This window comes from Salvia splendens, chromosome 13, assembly GCF_004379255.2.
Source record: "Salvia splendens isolate huo1 chromosome 13, SspV2, whole genome shotgun sequence".
Classification (NCBI taxonomy): Eukaryota; Viridiplantae; Streptophyta; class Magnoliopsida; order Lamiales; family Lamiaceae; genus Salvia; species Salvia splendens.
The window spans coordinates 27,067,214-27,082,284 of NC_056044.1; the positions used below are offsets into that span (position 1 = coordinate 27,067,214).

Sequence of the window (15,071 nt, forward strand, 5' to 3'; positions counted from 1 at the left end):
AATATACGCAATGAAAAATCTTTTAGTTTAAAAGATATGGAGTAATATATAACAAATAGATTAACATTTATAATAATTCAATGGACTAATGAAAAATGAAATATCTTTTAGTTTAGACAATTTTTGTAAAAGTACTTCCTAAATTTCTAATCGAAACAAATTGAGGATCACACTCTTATTAATATTAAAAATAAATAACTTGTTATATAAGAGGTTAAAACATCTAATAAGTAATAAGCCGTTTAAATATAAATGCACTCCATTGAGGAAACAAAATTTAAATCTTTTAATAAATATTTCATCAAATTAAATTGATAAAACTCTTAGTGTAAGAAATTAGAATGCTAGATGAAACGTGTCTAACACGTGAGGGAAATAGCGTGAAAAAGGCTTAAGAATTTACTTAATTAATAATTATATACTACAATTAAGTAACTTTGGTTTGCTTCTTCTTCATCAAACGATCGGCAGCCATTGTTTTTTTTTTTTTCGATCGGCAGCCATTGTTGAGAGTTGATACTTTCTCATTCTCTAATTTCAAATTTCAGCCCCTTCCAACTAATCACTTTTCAATAATTTAATCTTTAATGACACATTTTGGCAGGGGCTAAACATGATTTTCAATCAATCTGGAAATAACAGTAATAGAAAAAATGATTAAAAATATCTTTTGGGAAGGGCTTAAGCCCCTTTATCCCTTCTTCTTGTGTCCGCCAATGCATCCACATACAGAAAAACTTTACATTTTACATCCGTTTTTCTTAAGATCTTGTTCGTATAGTAAAATTTAAATTCAGAAAAGTAAACGAATTGCAATATAGATACATGTAAAATCGTTTTTCAAAAATCCAATACACATGTAAATTAAGTACAACCTTGTAAAGTAATAATACTAGCAATATCATACGCAGAACAATATCATACGTAGGACACTTTTAGGTCATAGTTAGTAAATTTTTAGGTCATGCTAACAAAGCATGACCTAAAATGATCTTAGCATGATATTAAACTCAAATATTATAATATGACCTAAAATTACTTAATTATGACCTTCCGTGTTTTTGGTTAATTATTGACCATTAGATCATCTAATCCTAGGGCTAAGATTTGGGCTGCATTTCTGGATTTAAATGTATTTTTATTTTGATAATCTCCATATATATATATATATATAAAAAAAACCATATTTATGTGATAACCTAATAACCTATCATTTTATGAGTCAAAAATATATTTTTTACTAAAAATGATATATATACACTATAAAATGATATTTTTTTCAGCATGCATAGAATGATACTTTTAATCCATAAAATGATATTCTATTTTATAAAATGATATATTTCGTCCATAGAATGATAGGTTATTAGGTTATCACCATAAATATGGGTTATCATATGATCACATCCTTATATATATATATATATATATATATATATATATATATATATATATTTTGCATTCTTGATTTGTCTGATTTGAGTACTAGGCATCAATTAAACTCTACTAACTAAGTCAAGGGTTGCAGTGGAATTTTAAAAGAGTTGTTTCAATGTTCTTTTCAGTAAACGAACACCCTATTAGTTAAAAGAAACGGTCAAATATCGATGCTCAAAGTGTTGAATTCAATGTTACTCAAATATTAACAAAGTGTTCAATTCAAACTTGGTGTGTACCATTAAATCATTGATTGAATGGACCATGGACACGCCTATATTATTTTAAATTTGGACATAAGGATTTAATGATTCGGATACGTGAATATGTTTTGTCACTTGAAAATCTCATTATCGTGTTGAGAAGAACAAATGATTCTTTAATATCTTATAGCATGATTCTTGGTTTAGGGAGTGTAACAGTAACACACTAACACATGATACACATGGGCATGTTTGCCGTGAATATATGTATCACAGATTTATTAATTTTTTGCTAAACTTGACAAGTCATACTCGTTATGCATACCTCCGTTGTTTATTAGTACTACAAACACGCCTTACATTTTTATATAATTAAATACATGTTAGTACTAATATAAGTATGTCAATTTATAATCGAGGGTTGAATCTCAGCAGAATTTTTTTTCCAATATATATATATATATATATATATCGGTATTCACTAATGTTTGTGTTTGAACTTCATTTTCCAAAATCCAATTGGAAAATGTGCAAAATAAGTTATTTTTTACCTTAAAGTTATAAACATGCTCACATTAATCCACCCTTGAATTTCTATCACTGGAAGCATTTCTAGTTATTGACAAACATTCATTCTACAACATAAGAAGAAAGCATGAACAAAGGTTGGTGATTCTATCTACTCTTTGTAGTATTTCTGTTACGGTTGAATTATATAAAATCTAGAACTTGACTTCATTATCGAAATCATTAAAGTACTACTACATACGGCTATCAGGATGCGTCAACTCCAAGACCCAGCCTGATACATCATCAGGAGGAACCAAAGGCCTCTGAGGTGGTTGATCATTAGCTGCAGGCATGTTGGGACGGACATCCAGAGTTATGTTTCTCACCGGATTCCACTCGTGGCACCGCATTCGTCTCCCTAAACTGATTGCAACAACTAATACTTAACAGTTGGATATACCTAAGAATATAATGTTAAAAAATGAAGTGTGCCTGACCTTAGGCCTCGGTGCTGCAGCACTTGGATTCATTAGCGGCTGATTGGGGACCGGTGGTGCATCGTTGATCCCCAGAAAACAGAAACTTATTTTAGGACAAAGCTCTGAACATATACAAGAGACCAACACAAACATTGTGTGTACCAGAGAGCTAGTCGTTATATTCAACGGCATTGGCATTTCCCCTCTTTGTAGCATAGGGTGAGGAGGTTCCGCAGACACAGGTAGATACGAATAACCTCCAAAAAAATCAACATATTAAAAATGGCGATTCAGTTGACAAAACGACAATCACTTGATCGATGAAATTACCTGAACGTGGATCAGTATGTCTGTTATGAGGTTGCTGAAAGACCAAGAAGCATGTCAAGAATAATTATGACATACAAAGCTGATCGGCCGAACTGGTTCCTGAGAGCCTTCTGTTATGCTGCTCATCAACACAAATTCTTCCATTTGCACCCACTCCTAATATTGACAATAAAAAAAAATGTTATGCAAGTACAAAATACAAATTGGAGATGTTATGAGTTATGACTACTCCTACCTACCACTTTCCAACTTCTGTATTGAATTGATCATTGATTTCATCTCTTGTGTTTGAGCATCTAACCTACTCATAATCTCCTTAAAGCATATCTTCTCTGCAAAACAACAAAACAGAGTCAATGCTAAGAAATCTATCAGAGCAGAAGTAATACTATTAGCTAAAATTAAGAAACAAGTAACATCAAACACCACTAAGTAACCAATTATAGTCTACCTTCTCTATTTGTTGTTGGCATCTCCTGGCTTGCTCGAGCTGCATCAGCTTCTGCTACACTTGGTTTAGTGTCGTTTTTCTTTATTAAGTCTTCGTCATCTTCTTCTGATGCAACAGCCTTTCGAATCCAAGATTTCAACATAGGGACAAAAGATCTTCAATTCTCTCATGAAAATAATAGGTTAAGTTCTAAGAATTGATTTGACATGAAGCTCAAGGGAAAAAATTATTAATAACAGAATTACCTTGACTAGAGATGGCTGGATGTGTTCTTGAAACAGCTGTCAATGTATCCTATAAGATTTTAAATGGTTAAGATTTAACTGTACTTGGAGTACTAAGAACACAGGAACTAATTATTCTACGTGAGTTGCAGATAGTTTATAATTACAAGAACACGTCGAAACGCTTCATCAATCTCCTCTTTTGTGAGACCCTTCCCTTCAAGAAATGACCTTATATACATGACAGGGGACCCCCTAACTTTTGGATGTAACAGAAACTTCATTGCATTTTGTTCCCGAATCCGTTCTGAGTTCACAGATGAAGAGGTGGGAGAACTCTCCGGCACAGCCTCCTTAGTATCTGTAGTTATAAAATCAGACTAGTGCAATCGAAGAGGCCTTGAATGTGTTTCAACATAATCATAGTGAATATAAAGGATAATGTGCAGAAGCTCTAACATCAAGTTTCATTACGCAAGCCTTACATCCTCCCAACGACTTGAAAATTTGGTTCGACATGAATTAATTGGATGGTTCAGCTATATGAGCAAGATATCTACTGGCACATCTCAAAACAAGAAGGCATATACTTCCAAATAGGGTCTGAGGATATACTCTTTTTCACGTATCAGTTCATTACAATTCCTATTCAGCATCATCTTCATAACCCAAGCAAGCATCTTCTTGAGTCAAATACACACAAAACCTACACGCCAATGCAGAATTCGTTTTGCGCTTAATAAACACTGATTCACTAATTCATGATTAGAACAGATCATGATTACCACTACTTTCCAGCTAGATTTTCATCTAATCATATGAATTAGATAAAGAATTCACATAAATAAGCAAGAAACCACTGCGGTTACAAAACAAAACAAAACAAAACAGGAAATTGGTAAATTTAAGTACCAAAGTAGAAGTTCAACGTTCAAGTCTACATTAAAAATAGTAACGAGTGTATGAATTAGATTACCAGAATTTGGGGGCGTGGAAGTTGGCGGAGAAGTGGTCATAAGGAAATAATAGATTTAACGAGATCTCAATCAGAAAAGGAGACTCATGAATTTGAACTGGAAAGAAGGAGAAAAGGGGTTGCATGGGGTTGACGAGTGAGTATTCACTATTCAGTTATTTGAGGAAGTTATAACTAAACCGTCTTCTTTCTTCTTTCTTCTTTACCTATTCACTAATAATGTCAAACTATTATTTTCTTATAGTAATAAATCATTTATATACATCATTCGAGCTTAGGTCACTGATCTTCGAATTTTCTGTCATTTTCTTGTCCCTTCCTTGACTGCAGTCAACAAAACATAGAGATTCTTCTTTCACATTTTTTGTTGTTTTGAGAATACTACTGTAAAAGTTGCAAAACAAATTTCCACATAGCAAAATATAGAAATTTCAGAACGTGTATCCTATTTCATGTAAATTAAGTATGATTACTATAAATCAACTCTATAACAACATAGAATATTCAAGGTGTATTTGTTCATTGCATTTTCTGGAGCAAGCTTTCCACCCTGATTTTTTGCTGCGTAGGGCTCATAGACGCCGTTTGGATGATTGTATTTGAAACTAGTACAACAATTGATGGAGTAGAAGAATTCACCTAAACAAATTAAGAAATGAAATAAGTGGATGGTGGCATCAGGCACTAAACTAAAAGAGTGACATAAATAGACATGAGGCTTAAAAGTTGAAACCATACCCACACCCTGCCATTCAAACCAACAGCGATCTCAAAAGCAATCTTCTTCCCGAGAGTCTCAAGAACAGGGCACGTTGGAGAACTCAGTAACCTATTAAACAACCAAACACGAAGACCAGTGAGATCTATTGGTACAATAGTTAAGCAATCAATAGAAAGTGGATATAAATCTTTAAATGAAGAGTAATGTCATGTCATACGTTCTTGATAAGCCAGTTGACGTTTCAAACATGAACCCTTCTTTAAGGGGACCATACTCTGCTGCTTTTCCAGAGGCTACAAAGCAGAAGGAACTTCTTAACAAAAAAGGAAAGAGGGAACAAGGAAATAATTAAGAAAAGTTAATCGACTAACCATCCATGCAGGATAACTCGGGGTTCATGCCGGTATCTGCCTTGACAACTCGGACATACAACAATGTGCCCATCTGCAAATGAAGCCAAAGGTCTAACAAGTCAACAATGGACAAGGTCGTCCACAAAAGTATAATTATAAATACAATCAATACAGCACATATATAGCTCACAATGACACATTAGAAACAAAAGAGTGAACCATTTAATAACATATGCATGTAGTGTGTGCAAGCTTATGTAAAGTCAAGATATTAACCTCAAACTTGGGAATATTTCTCCTAGTTCCGCCTTCAAAAGCAAGTACTGGCAGGAAGGCTAAGGTTGGACCTTTTATATCCACGAAAAAATTCTGTTACATCACATAAAAAAAATGAGAGAGCAAACACAATTTATATTATGAACATCTAAATCAACAAAGAAAAAACGGCATAGACATGCAAGCTTTACTTGAAATAACAACAATCAAGACCCAACTCAATACAAAGCATCTAAACACCACCTATCATTAATTCTGATAGTAGGAAAATAAGAGCACTTACATCGGATCTTGCATCAACTACTATTCCAAGTACATTATCCCCAGCACTAGGCACATACTGTAGAAAAGAATGAATTGAATAAGAAACACGAAATTATCTATACACACAATTATACATTAGCCAAAATGATAAACAAAAGAGAATTTTTTTAGAACATCTAAACCAGACTATACTTTTCGTTGATGGAGATCCCAGAAACAAATTTTGACAGATCCAACAAACTTTATAAAAAATATGAGAAATAAAGGAAAATATTACGTGTCATTGCACTAGTATCATCAATTGTTCTATAACTGAAGTTAAGATGAAATATGCCCACAATGGAAGACAGTTTGATATTTACTAGTATTAATATTCATCATAAACCAGTTCCTAATAAGTCAAATTTATAGCAACTAGTACTATCTAACTCACCCGTTTTTGGGAGGTTTCAACCCAATATTTGTTAGGTTTTGAGAATCTCAAAACTCCGCCTTTCATGACAGATATTAAGTCACCATCCTGCCAACAAACAGTATCAACATCTTGTCCAAAGGGAAAACATAACTTGATTTTTCATAAGAAACAGATATACATAATCAAATTTCCACAACAAAATAGTAATCATTTATAATGTTTAGCATGTATCTTGAAAGAAAAAGCAACTAAAAAAGGTTCACAGAGACAAAAAAGTTATATGCTAATGTAATCATGGTTTGAGCATCTGTGTTCTCCAAAGTTTGAACATGTGGAAGAGGATTGGAGTAACTTTGGTGAACTAACAATAAACATTCACTTTGCAAATAGCAGCTCCGTGCACTGTGATCACTAGCGAAGATCTAGTGATTCTAGTCACAAGATGAGATGTATACAAAGCACAAACTATTTGGGCCATGTTTGGAGCGAGCATCATATGAATAACCACATTAAAAGATCCAAATGCACACATATTTCTCACATTGACTACCACAAAAGAAGGCAAATAGTGCATACATTAGGACCGAAGATGCACATTCTTTCAAAATTATAGCTAAACTGATAAAATAAACTCAATAGTAACTCATTCCTACAGAAAATGTCACAACTATGAGCTGCCAACGGATTAACTTTCTTTAAATAATTTTCACTTATTTTTCTCACAAAGCAAGTCAGTATTCTTAAAATGCCAAAACAGAACAACATTCCAAATACAAAAAACAAATATACAACAAAACAAGAACAAGAAAGTAGGAAACCTGACGGAGGCCGCCACCAAGCTTGATTGTTTGACTAGTTATTTTGGAGAGGTCCAGTACCACATCTCCTGGAAACTGAATAAATCGGTGGAGGAGAGGGAGGAATCAACCAAAAATTATTCAGAAAGACAATTTCATCGTAGTGAAATACACTCTCAATAAATTGAATTATAAAAAAAAACAGAGTTTGTCACAGTTACCACATGTTGATCAATAAGGCTGGAAGAAGGTATTGAGGGCTTCAATTCCATTTCTCTGTAAACAAAGATGGCTACAGGTGCTTGTGAGTATAGCTCCAAATGGAAGGGAAAGACCGGCTACGAGGCGGCGCAGGCAAGACGGTCTGCGCGGTTTCCGGTGAGAAGTCGAGAGACAGAGAGATAGGGCTCTGATTTTAAATTTGGGGATTTTTTTAGTCGGGAAATTCTTACTTGTTTGTGGCCTAATAATTTTAAGTGGGCTAGATTAGTTCTTCAATGATTGGGCCGGCTGTTTTAGGAGAGTTATGAATTAAATTTAAAATACTTGGGCTAAGAAGTTTTAAATAGGCATTGGGCTAATAGGGTTTTAATTAATTGTTTGAGCTAAGATAATTAATTGATGGGACCGATTGATTAATTTATTGATTTTTTTAATTTCCTGTACAATTATTCAGTAATTAATTAATTGGGTTGATGAACGTAATCAATCAAATTCCATGAATAAAATGAACACGCAGGATGCATGCATTCTTGTCAAATTCAATGATTTCTTAATGATTGATTAGTAAGTTATCTTCTTTCAAAAGGGGGTTTTTCCGCACATAAAGACTAAATATAAAGTCTTAAGTTAAGAGCATCCACAATAGCGGACGTCCGCTATTGCGACGAATGCGACGGACACGGACGTCAGGGGCGGACGAGAGGTCGTCCGTGGGTGAGAGCGGACGTCCACCGAGTTGTAAGTCGTGACGTCCACTATTGTGGTGACACGATGAACGTCCCATTTTCTGATTTTATTTTAACTCTATAGATAAAGCGAAACCCTCGTTCGGCTAGCGGCAAACTATACAGATTCAAGGCATAACATGTACTTTGTTTGAATCGTTTTTTGGTTTGAGATGGTTTTTTTTGGTGAACTATGTATTTTTTAATTTAAATATGTATGTTTTTTTATAAATAAAATGGTTGCACTTTTCCCGTATGTGTGTCGTAATTCTGTAATTGTTAATTTGTGAATTTGTGAATTTTTATTATTGTGCTTGTCCGTCGGGATGTCCTAGGGGATGTCTGCTATTGTGCAGTGGGATGTCCTTATGATGTGGCAGTGCTATGAGATGTCTTTATGACGTGACAGAAGGTGTTTTTGGGATGTCCGCCAGGACATCCGTCCTTATTGCGCATGCTCTAATGATTTAAGTGAACGAGGTGGACTTTCTTTAAATAAACGAAATACCTTTCTTTAAATAAAATCAATATAAAAATAGTATGGCTCACATTCTAACATATTCTACTACTTTCATTTATAAACTCAAACAATTTCTAAAAACACGCACCAGTCAAAAATGGAACTTCTAATAGTGAACTAAAGGAAGTACGATGCTTGTCTACATTATTCTCTCTTAGTTTGTCATTTCTCCACTTTAACTATTTATTATCGTTTTTACAAAACGAGTGCTCAAAAGTAATAAGGACTGCTAAAGCGGGACGGAGGGTGTAATATTTTATTTATATGACATCAAAATACCAATTTCTTTTCTTATAATTATGCTTTATCAAACAATACACCCTGCTTCCTTTAAATATCCAAATCGCAAATGTTAACTTTTAATCTTGTAATCATCCACTAAACACACGAGATATTATTGTTTGTTGGGAAAGAGGAGGATTTACTTGATTTGCTGTCCAATCTGGATATAATTGATTTGGAATAAAATAATTGAAAGGAATTATTTGCCATATCAGATAAAGGTATAATTGATTTTTTTTGGATTGATTTAGCACATATTTTCATATTATTTTTAGTTATATTTTCTATTCAAAAAGAGAAGAATGAAAGAAAAGGGTAATTACATGTTTCGTACAAAATGTTTTACCTTTGTTTCGATTTAGTTCAAATAGTATTAAGTTTACATATTTCATACAAAAAGTTACATTAGTGTTTTAAATTAATATATTCCGTTTTAAACACCGTTAGTTAGTTTATAATTTGTCCAACTTATCATCATAATAAAAGAATAATTAGAGATTTAATACAATTAATCACTCTAAAAAAATAATAGTCAATATCAATTCTTCCAGCAATTGATCGTGGTTTAAAAAAATTCCGTCTCTCAATATACTCTATTTTTTATTGTATTTTTTTATAGAATACAAAATAAAATAAGTACATATTTCATCTTTATAAAATGGCTAATTTAAGCTTCAAACACTCAATAAGTTAATATTTAATTTTTACAAAAAAGATTTAATATTTTTTTAGTTGTATTCTCCATTGTTACATGATAAAAGACAAAAAGTAGTTTATAGAGAAAAAAGAATTGAAAGAAAGAAGTATTTTTAAAATTTCCACTTCATTCGTACTTATAAATTTGCTTACATAGTACTAGTACTTTTTTGGTTTTACATAATTGTTACAATGTTAAAATATTGAGGTATAAAGATAGTTACCACAAGGATACTACACCTTTTTAGAACTCTCTCTTGAATTATCACACCCCCATTTTGGGGATTTATCAAAGAGAACTATCTTATAATTCCATAACATTCCATAGAAGAAAGAAAAATTAGGGAAAAGCTAAATGGATGTTGAGGCCATCAATTGCACCTCAAATTACAAATCAAACTCATCCCTAACATGAGAAAAACCACTACATTGCATTTAGCATCAGACCTGATCGTCCAGGTCCTCATGTCCCTAGTGACGGGTATCGACGAGTGGCGATGCACTTCGGAATGCATCTTGCAAGGGTGTATCCCTCCGATGGCTCGTGCGAGGTAAGGAATTCTGGGTCTCGCGCTAGAGACTCCGTGTAGCTCTCGAGCGTGCTCACAATCTCATCAAAATGAGGCCGCTTGTCTGGATTGCCCGACCAGCAAAGCCGGATGAGACGGCTAAATGCTGTCGGGCACGTAGAAGGCAGCGGCGGCCTTGCATTCTGCCAAGGACACACAATGTTATAGCTAAATCAAGATGATCAATTATGTAGTCCAGTGCATAACTAATGCAAATACTGAAAGATCTACATTCGAACAATAGTTTCGGTTTTTTGAGAAATAAAGAAATGTAACTAACTACTGATTCCTACATACTTCAAACAGTATATTGGATCTTACATGGTCATTAGCAAAAGGCCGAAATTCATCATATTTTAAGGCGTAAACGATAATTAGGAGGCTTCTTATCTTCTGTTATCTCACGAGTACAGGTCCAAAACATCGATACACAAGCCCTCATAGTATGAGCATGTATACTATAAGGTGAGTTTTTAGATAATGATATAACATATGTACGTATCCAAACCAATTTAAGATGCAACCCACTGTCGAGTAACTAAGCTTTACATCCGTACCTTTTGGCACACTGCAAACGCGGCTTGTTCTGGGGTCATGTCATCGAATGGTACCAAGGCGGTTAGCAGCTCCCACATTACAATGCCAAAACTGTAAACATCGACCTTCTTCGTGTGGTGTTTCTCCTTGATCATTTCCGGAGCCATCCAACGATAAGTGCCTGTGAATCCCTTGGCACTGCCACATTGTGTTTCTAGACATGATATACCAAAATCCGCTACCTTGACACACATATCCTCATCAAGCAGAAGATTCTCAGATTTAAGATCTCGATGGAGAATCCCCCGAGCATGAAGATACTGCATGCCATGTGCAATGTCGAGCGACAACCTTAGCACAAGGTCGTGAGGAAGCGAATAAGGCCCTTGCTGGTGCAGGTATTTTCTGAGGGAACCGCCTGGATAGTACTCTGTGATAATACAAAACACTGGTGGTTTCTTACATGCTGCAATAAACTGCATTTATAAAGTCAATCAATCTTATAGATATATCGTCAATCAACAACAACAACAACATGATTTTATGCTGAATGAACAAACTCGCCCTTGGGCTTCTTGTTGTTGCAGAGTTAGTTAAAGTGATGCAATACAAACAAGAGTATCTCCCAAGATAGCAGACGACGATGGAACTAGATGCTCGGTGGCAGCAGCTATGATCCTTAAACAAGCCCATTTTTATTTGGCATTGGTTCTATGATTCCAGAACAAGACAACTACATAGGAAGAGTTCTTGTCCTGGCATCTAACTAATTACTAATAACTGGTCAATGAAATTAGATATCTTAGAATGTCCTAATTAGGCAACTGGGAAATTACAGATGAAGAACATTATATATCCATTTAAGCATAGAATAATCATAGAAGAAAAAAGTGAAGAACATAGATTAACAAACATAAAACTTAGTGACAATGCCAATGAACATATACTTTCACATGCATGTACAACATTCAATCCCCAACGTACAACATCCAAGGCATAGTGTACAATTTTTCAAAACCATCCCCAATTCAACCCTAGAAAAAGAGATGAAGAAGAAGCAACTTACAGAGATGATGTTGGGGTGTCTCAGCCTGAACAAGAGAGCAACTTCAGAAGTGAACTGCTTCTCGAGAAATGCAGCCAAATCCCCATCTTCCTGAGGCTGGCTGATGAGCTTAATCGCGACATCTCTGCGCTTGTAAACGCCTCTGTAAATCCTGCTGTGCCTCCCGGAGGCAAATTTGTTGCCTATGAAGAGCTGCGACATGTCGGCGCTCCATTCCTCCTCACCTCCGCCCTTGATCTCTGCTCCTGAGGAAATCAAGTATTTCGACCATGAAATCGCTCTCCTGTACTCCCCCAGCGATAGCCTCCTCTCCAGCTTGGTCTGTGTGCTCGCTATCTGCTTCAGCCATTGGAAATTCTTCATGGGTTTCGCGCAGAATCATCAATGGAAAATCAAGATTGCCCTCGATTTGTGATCGAAACTTTCTCACTCATTCGGTTCTGCAAAAGATCTTCTACTTTATTAAATCCCTCTACATGAACATAGAAAAAGCTGCTGCACTTAAAGCTTTAATCTTGTTCCCAGAAATAAACAAGTAAATACGACCCAAAATATAGTATGAACGATTTCACTGGAAAAAACACAGAGAGCTTGATATGGAAGCTAAAATGAGTGATGAGAGAGAGAGAGAGAGATGGGGATGGCAGTTGGCTGTGTGTCTCCTGTAGATGTGTGACGACCGATTAGCTTAGAGTTATGAGGAGAGAGATAGAGAGAGAGTGCAGTAGAAAGTGAGTAAACATTCATAACATGGGAAGATCCTCTTCGGAGGAGACATGCGGCTGTCTAATGATTATGACTCTCTGCACTTTTTTACTTTCATGCCCTTCTCATTTTTCTTAAATTACCAAGTATGTCACATTTTCATAATCAAATACTTACTCCTATTTAATAATTCTAATTAATATCATGCCACATTTAAATAATGAATGGGCACATTGTCCATAGCCACTTAATGTCTTGTCAAAACAAGAATGCTATTAAAATAATTAATACATATAGTCATATGACTCATATATAACTTGTACTATTCGTTTAGAAACTAGTCATAATCATATGATCCGTTTGAGCATATTCTCTATTTAGAAAGTTAAGGTGGTATCGAATAATAACATTTGAATTTCGAATTACTAAGTGTATAATCAAATCATACGATAAACTATTGTGTATGGTAAGACATACAAATCCCCTAGAAGGGTAGTATGGTCATTTCTTGACACGTGTATGGGGTATGGATTCCACTAAAGAAACAGATGCACAAATTGAAGGCCTACTGGGACCCACATGAACAAAAACCCGCTCAGTATGTGCCACTGTGTGTACTGTGCCGTATGCACCTTCCCGCGTACGGTTTCTCATATAAACGGGATTCTTTCACTATTTAACTTTAAATTATAGATTTTGTAATTAGGCAGTACTCCCTCCGCTGTTAAAATGACTTACTTTTTTTTTTTTTGTTTGTCCTAATAAGATGATACATTACTAAAAATAGAAACACATTTTATCTCTACTTTATTCTCTCTCTTAATTTACTTTCTCCACTTAATACATAAAATAAATGTGCATAAAATCCTGTGCCGCCCAAGGAAGGGGTCATCTTCCTTGAGACGGATGGCCTTAGGCTATCCGCAACGCTGTCTTTTATTCGTCTGTTAACCTCTCATATCTTCACTATTCATGGGCACCACTGTACTTTTCATCCCAACTCTTAACTAAGAGACAACACCTACAACCCTCCATCTCTTAAACATCTCATCCTTTAACTATTCATTCAATTTCATTTTTTATTTTTATTTCCAACAAATTCAATTAATAAAAACATACTTCATTAAATAAAATAAAATTACAACTTAAAATTCTAAAAAATAAAAAACCACATTAATAAAATCCTAACAAGATAAAAAAATACATAATTTAAAATCTTCCCCTCACTCTCTCTAAATTCAAAATCTCAAAACTCAAAGAAACAGAAGAAAGAGTTGTCTAATGGCGATCATGTGCATCTACTGGTTGCCAAATTTAGCCCAAATATACATGATGTCGACCATATTCTCCATAAACCACGTACGAGCCGGGGCTTTGATAATGTTGAAGCGAGCTTGGAGAACCCCGAACGCTCTCTCCACATCATTGCGAGCAGCCTCTTGCTTCTGCGCAAAAAGAGTCTATTTTTCGTTCACCGGCCTGTTGAACGTTTTCACGAAGGTTGACCACTTCGGATAGATGTCGTCGGCAAGATAGTACCACATTTTATACTGCAGGTTGTTAGCGATGAAGTTGATGGCCGACGCTTTACCATTTAAAAATTCGGTGAAGAGGTCGGATTTGTTGAGCACGTTGACGTCGTTGTTCGATCCGGGGACCCCCAATTACCCATGCCAAATCCATAACCGTTAGTCGGCAACGGCCTCGAGTATAACGGTGGGGTGGGTGCCTTTGTGGCCCCTCGTGTATGACCCCCTCCACGCCACAAAGCAATTCTTACATTGCCAATGCATGCAATCGACGCTGCCAAGCATCCCGGGGAATCCGTGCACTTCTTCGTGAAGTCGGAGCAGAAACTGACAATCTGTCGTGCTTGGCTTCCAGAGAAATTCGTCGGTTAAGGCTGCACGGACGCCTTTGCAGAAGTTTATCAAACACATTCTCCCAATGCTTTCCCCAATGTGAATGTATTCGTCGAACACATCCGCCTTTTGTCCAATAGCAAGCTGACGGATTGCTGCAGTACATTTCTACAGCGTCGTGTGACTGGGACGGCTAACGGCGTTGAACCCTTCTTGGAAGAAATCTTCCTGGGCTGCCAATGTATTTGCGATGTGCATAAATATCCGTTTCCGCATGCGGAAACGGCGACGGAAGTAGCTCTCTCCCCATACCGGGTTGTCACAAAAGTAGTCGCGTACCAACCTTGCGGCGGCTTCCTCCCGGTTACGGACGAACCGCAGCTCTCCACGTCGCCAACGCGCGTGTCGAGACAGCTCGCCAAGTGTCTCTCCGCGACGAGTTACAGGACGG

At 35.7% G+C, this 15,071-nt stretch overlaps 2 protein-coding genes and 1 long non-coding RNA gene across 3 annotated transcripts; all 3 read right to left on the reverse strand.

Moving 5' to 3' along the window:
* Positions 1-3,194: 3,194 nt before the first annotated feature.
* Positions 3,195-4,399, reverse strand: LOC121760020. The gene is made up of 4 exons (XR_006041811.1): positions 3,802-4,399; positions 3,656-3,704; positions 3,411-3,528; positions 3,195-3,291 (listed from the first exon to the last, which is right to left on the reverse strand). It is a non-coding gene; the product is annotated as an uncharacterized LOC121760020 (long non-coding RNA).
* A 598-nt stretch (positions 4,400-4,997) lies between these two features.
* On the reverse strand, positions 4,998-7,872 carry LOC121760019 (putative exosome complex component rrp40). Its single transcript, XM_042155618.1, has 9 exons — positions 7,658-7,872; positions 7,458-7,532; positions 6,658-6,744; positions 6,244-6,300; positions 5,961-6,053; positions 5,703-5,775; positions 5,549-5,624; positions 5,349-5,439; positions 4,998-5,249 (listed from the first exon to the last, which is right to left on the reverse strand). The coding sequence occupies exons 1-9, from the start codon at positions 7,706-7,708 to the stop codon at positions 5,130-5,132; spliced, it is 723 nt and encodes a 240-aa protein (XP_042011552.1). The 5' UTR covers positions 7,709-7,872; the 3' UTR covers positions 4,998-5,129.
* A 2,250-nt stretch (positions 7,873-10,122) lies between these two features.
* Positions 10,123-12,793, reverse strand: LOC121762505 (serine/threonine/tyrosine-protein kinase HT1-like). The gene is made up of 3 exons (XM_042158396.1): positions 12,054-12,793; positions 11,008-11,463; positions 10,123-10,593 (listed from the first exon to the last, which is right to left on the reverse strand). The coding sequence occupies exons 1-3, from the start codon at positions 12,414-12,416 to the stop codon at positions 10,345-10,347; spliced, it is 1,068 nt and encodes a 355-aa protein (XP_042014330.1). The 5' UTR covers positions 12,417-12,793; the 3' UTR covers positions 10,123-10,344.
* Positions 12,794-15,071: the final 2,278 nt, after the last annotated feature.

What these genes read in the sequence shown, in the direction of transcription:
- LOC121760019 (XM_042155618.1), bottom strand. Translation starts at nt 7,708, where the DNA reads ATGGAATTGAAGCCCTCAATACCTTCTTCCAGCCTTATTGATCAACAT. An exon ending in TAGTTGATGCAAGATCCGAT is followed by an intron (nt 6,054 to 6,243) that starts GTAAGTGCTCTT and finishes GTGATGTAACAG; the next exon opens with AATTTTTTCGTGGATATAAA. An exon ending in GAAATATTCCCAAGTTTGAG is followed by an intron (nt 5,776 to 5,960) that starts GTTAATATCTTG and finishes CTTCATTTGCAG; the next exon opens with ATGGGCACATTGTTGTATGT.
- LOC121762505 (XM_042158396.1), bottom strand. Translation starts at nt 12,416, where the DNA reads ATGAAGAATTTCCAATGGCTGAAGCAGATAGCGAGCACACAGACCAAG. An exon ending in GACACCCCAACATCATCTCT is followed by an intron (nt 11,464 to 12,053) that starts GTAAGTTGCTTC and finishes TTATAAATGCAG; the next exon opens with TTTATTGCAGCATGTAAGAA. An exon ending in CGTTTGCAGTGTGCCAAAAG is followed by an intron (nt 10,594 to 11,007) that starts GTACGGATGTAA and finishes TGTCCTTGGCAG; the next exon opens with AATGCAAGGCCGCCGCTGCC.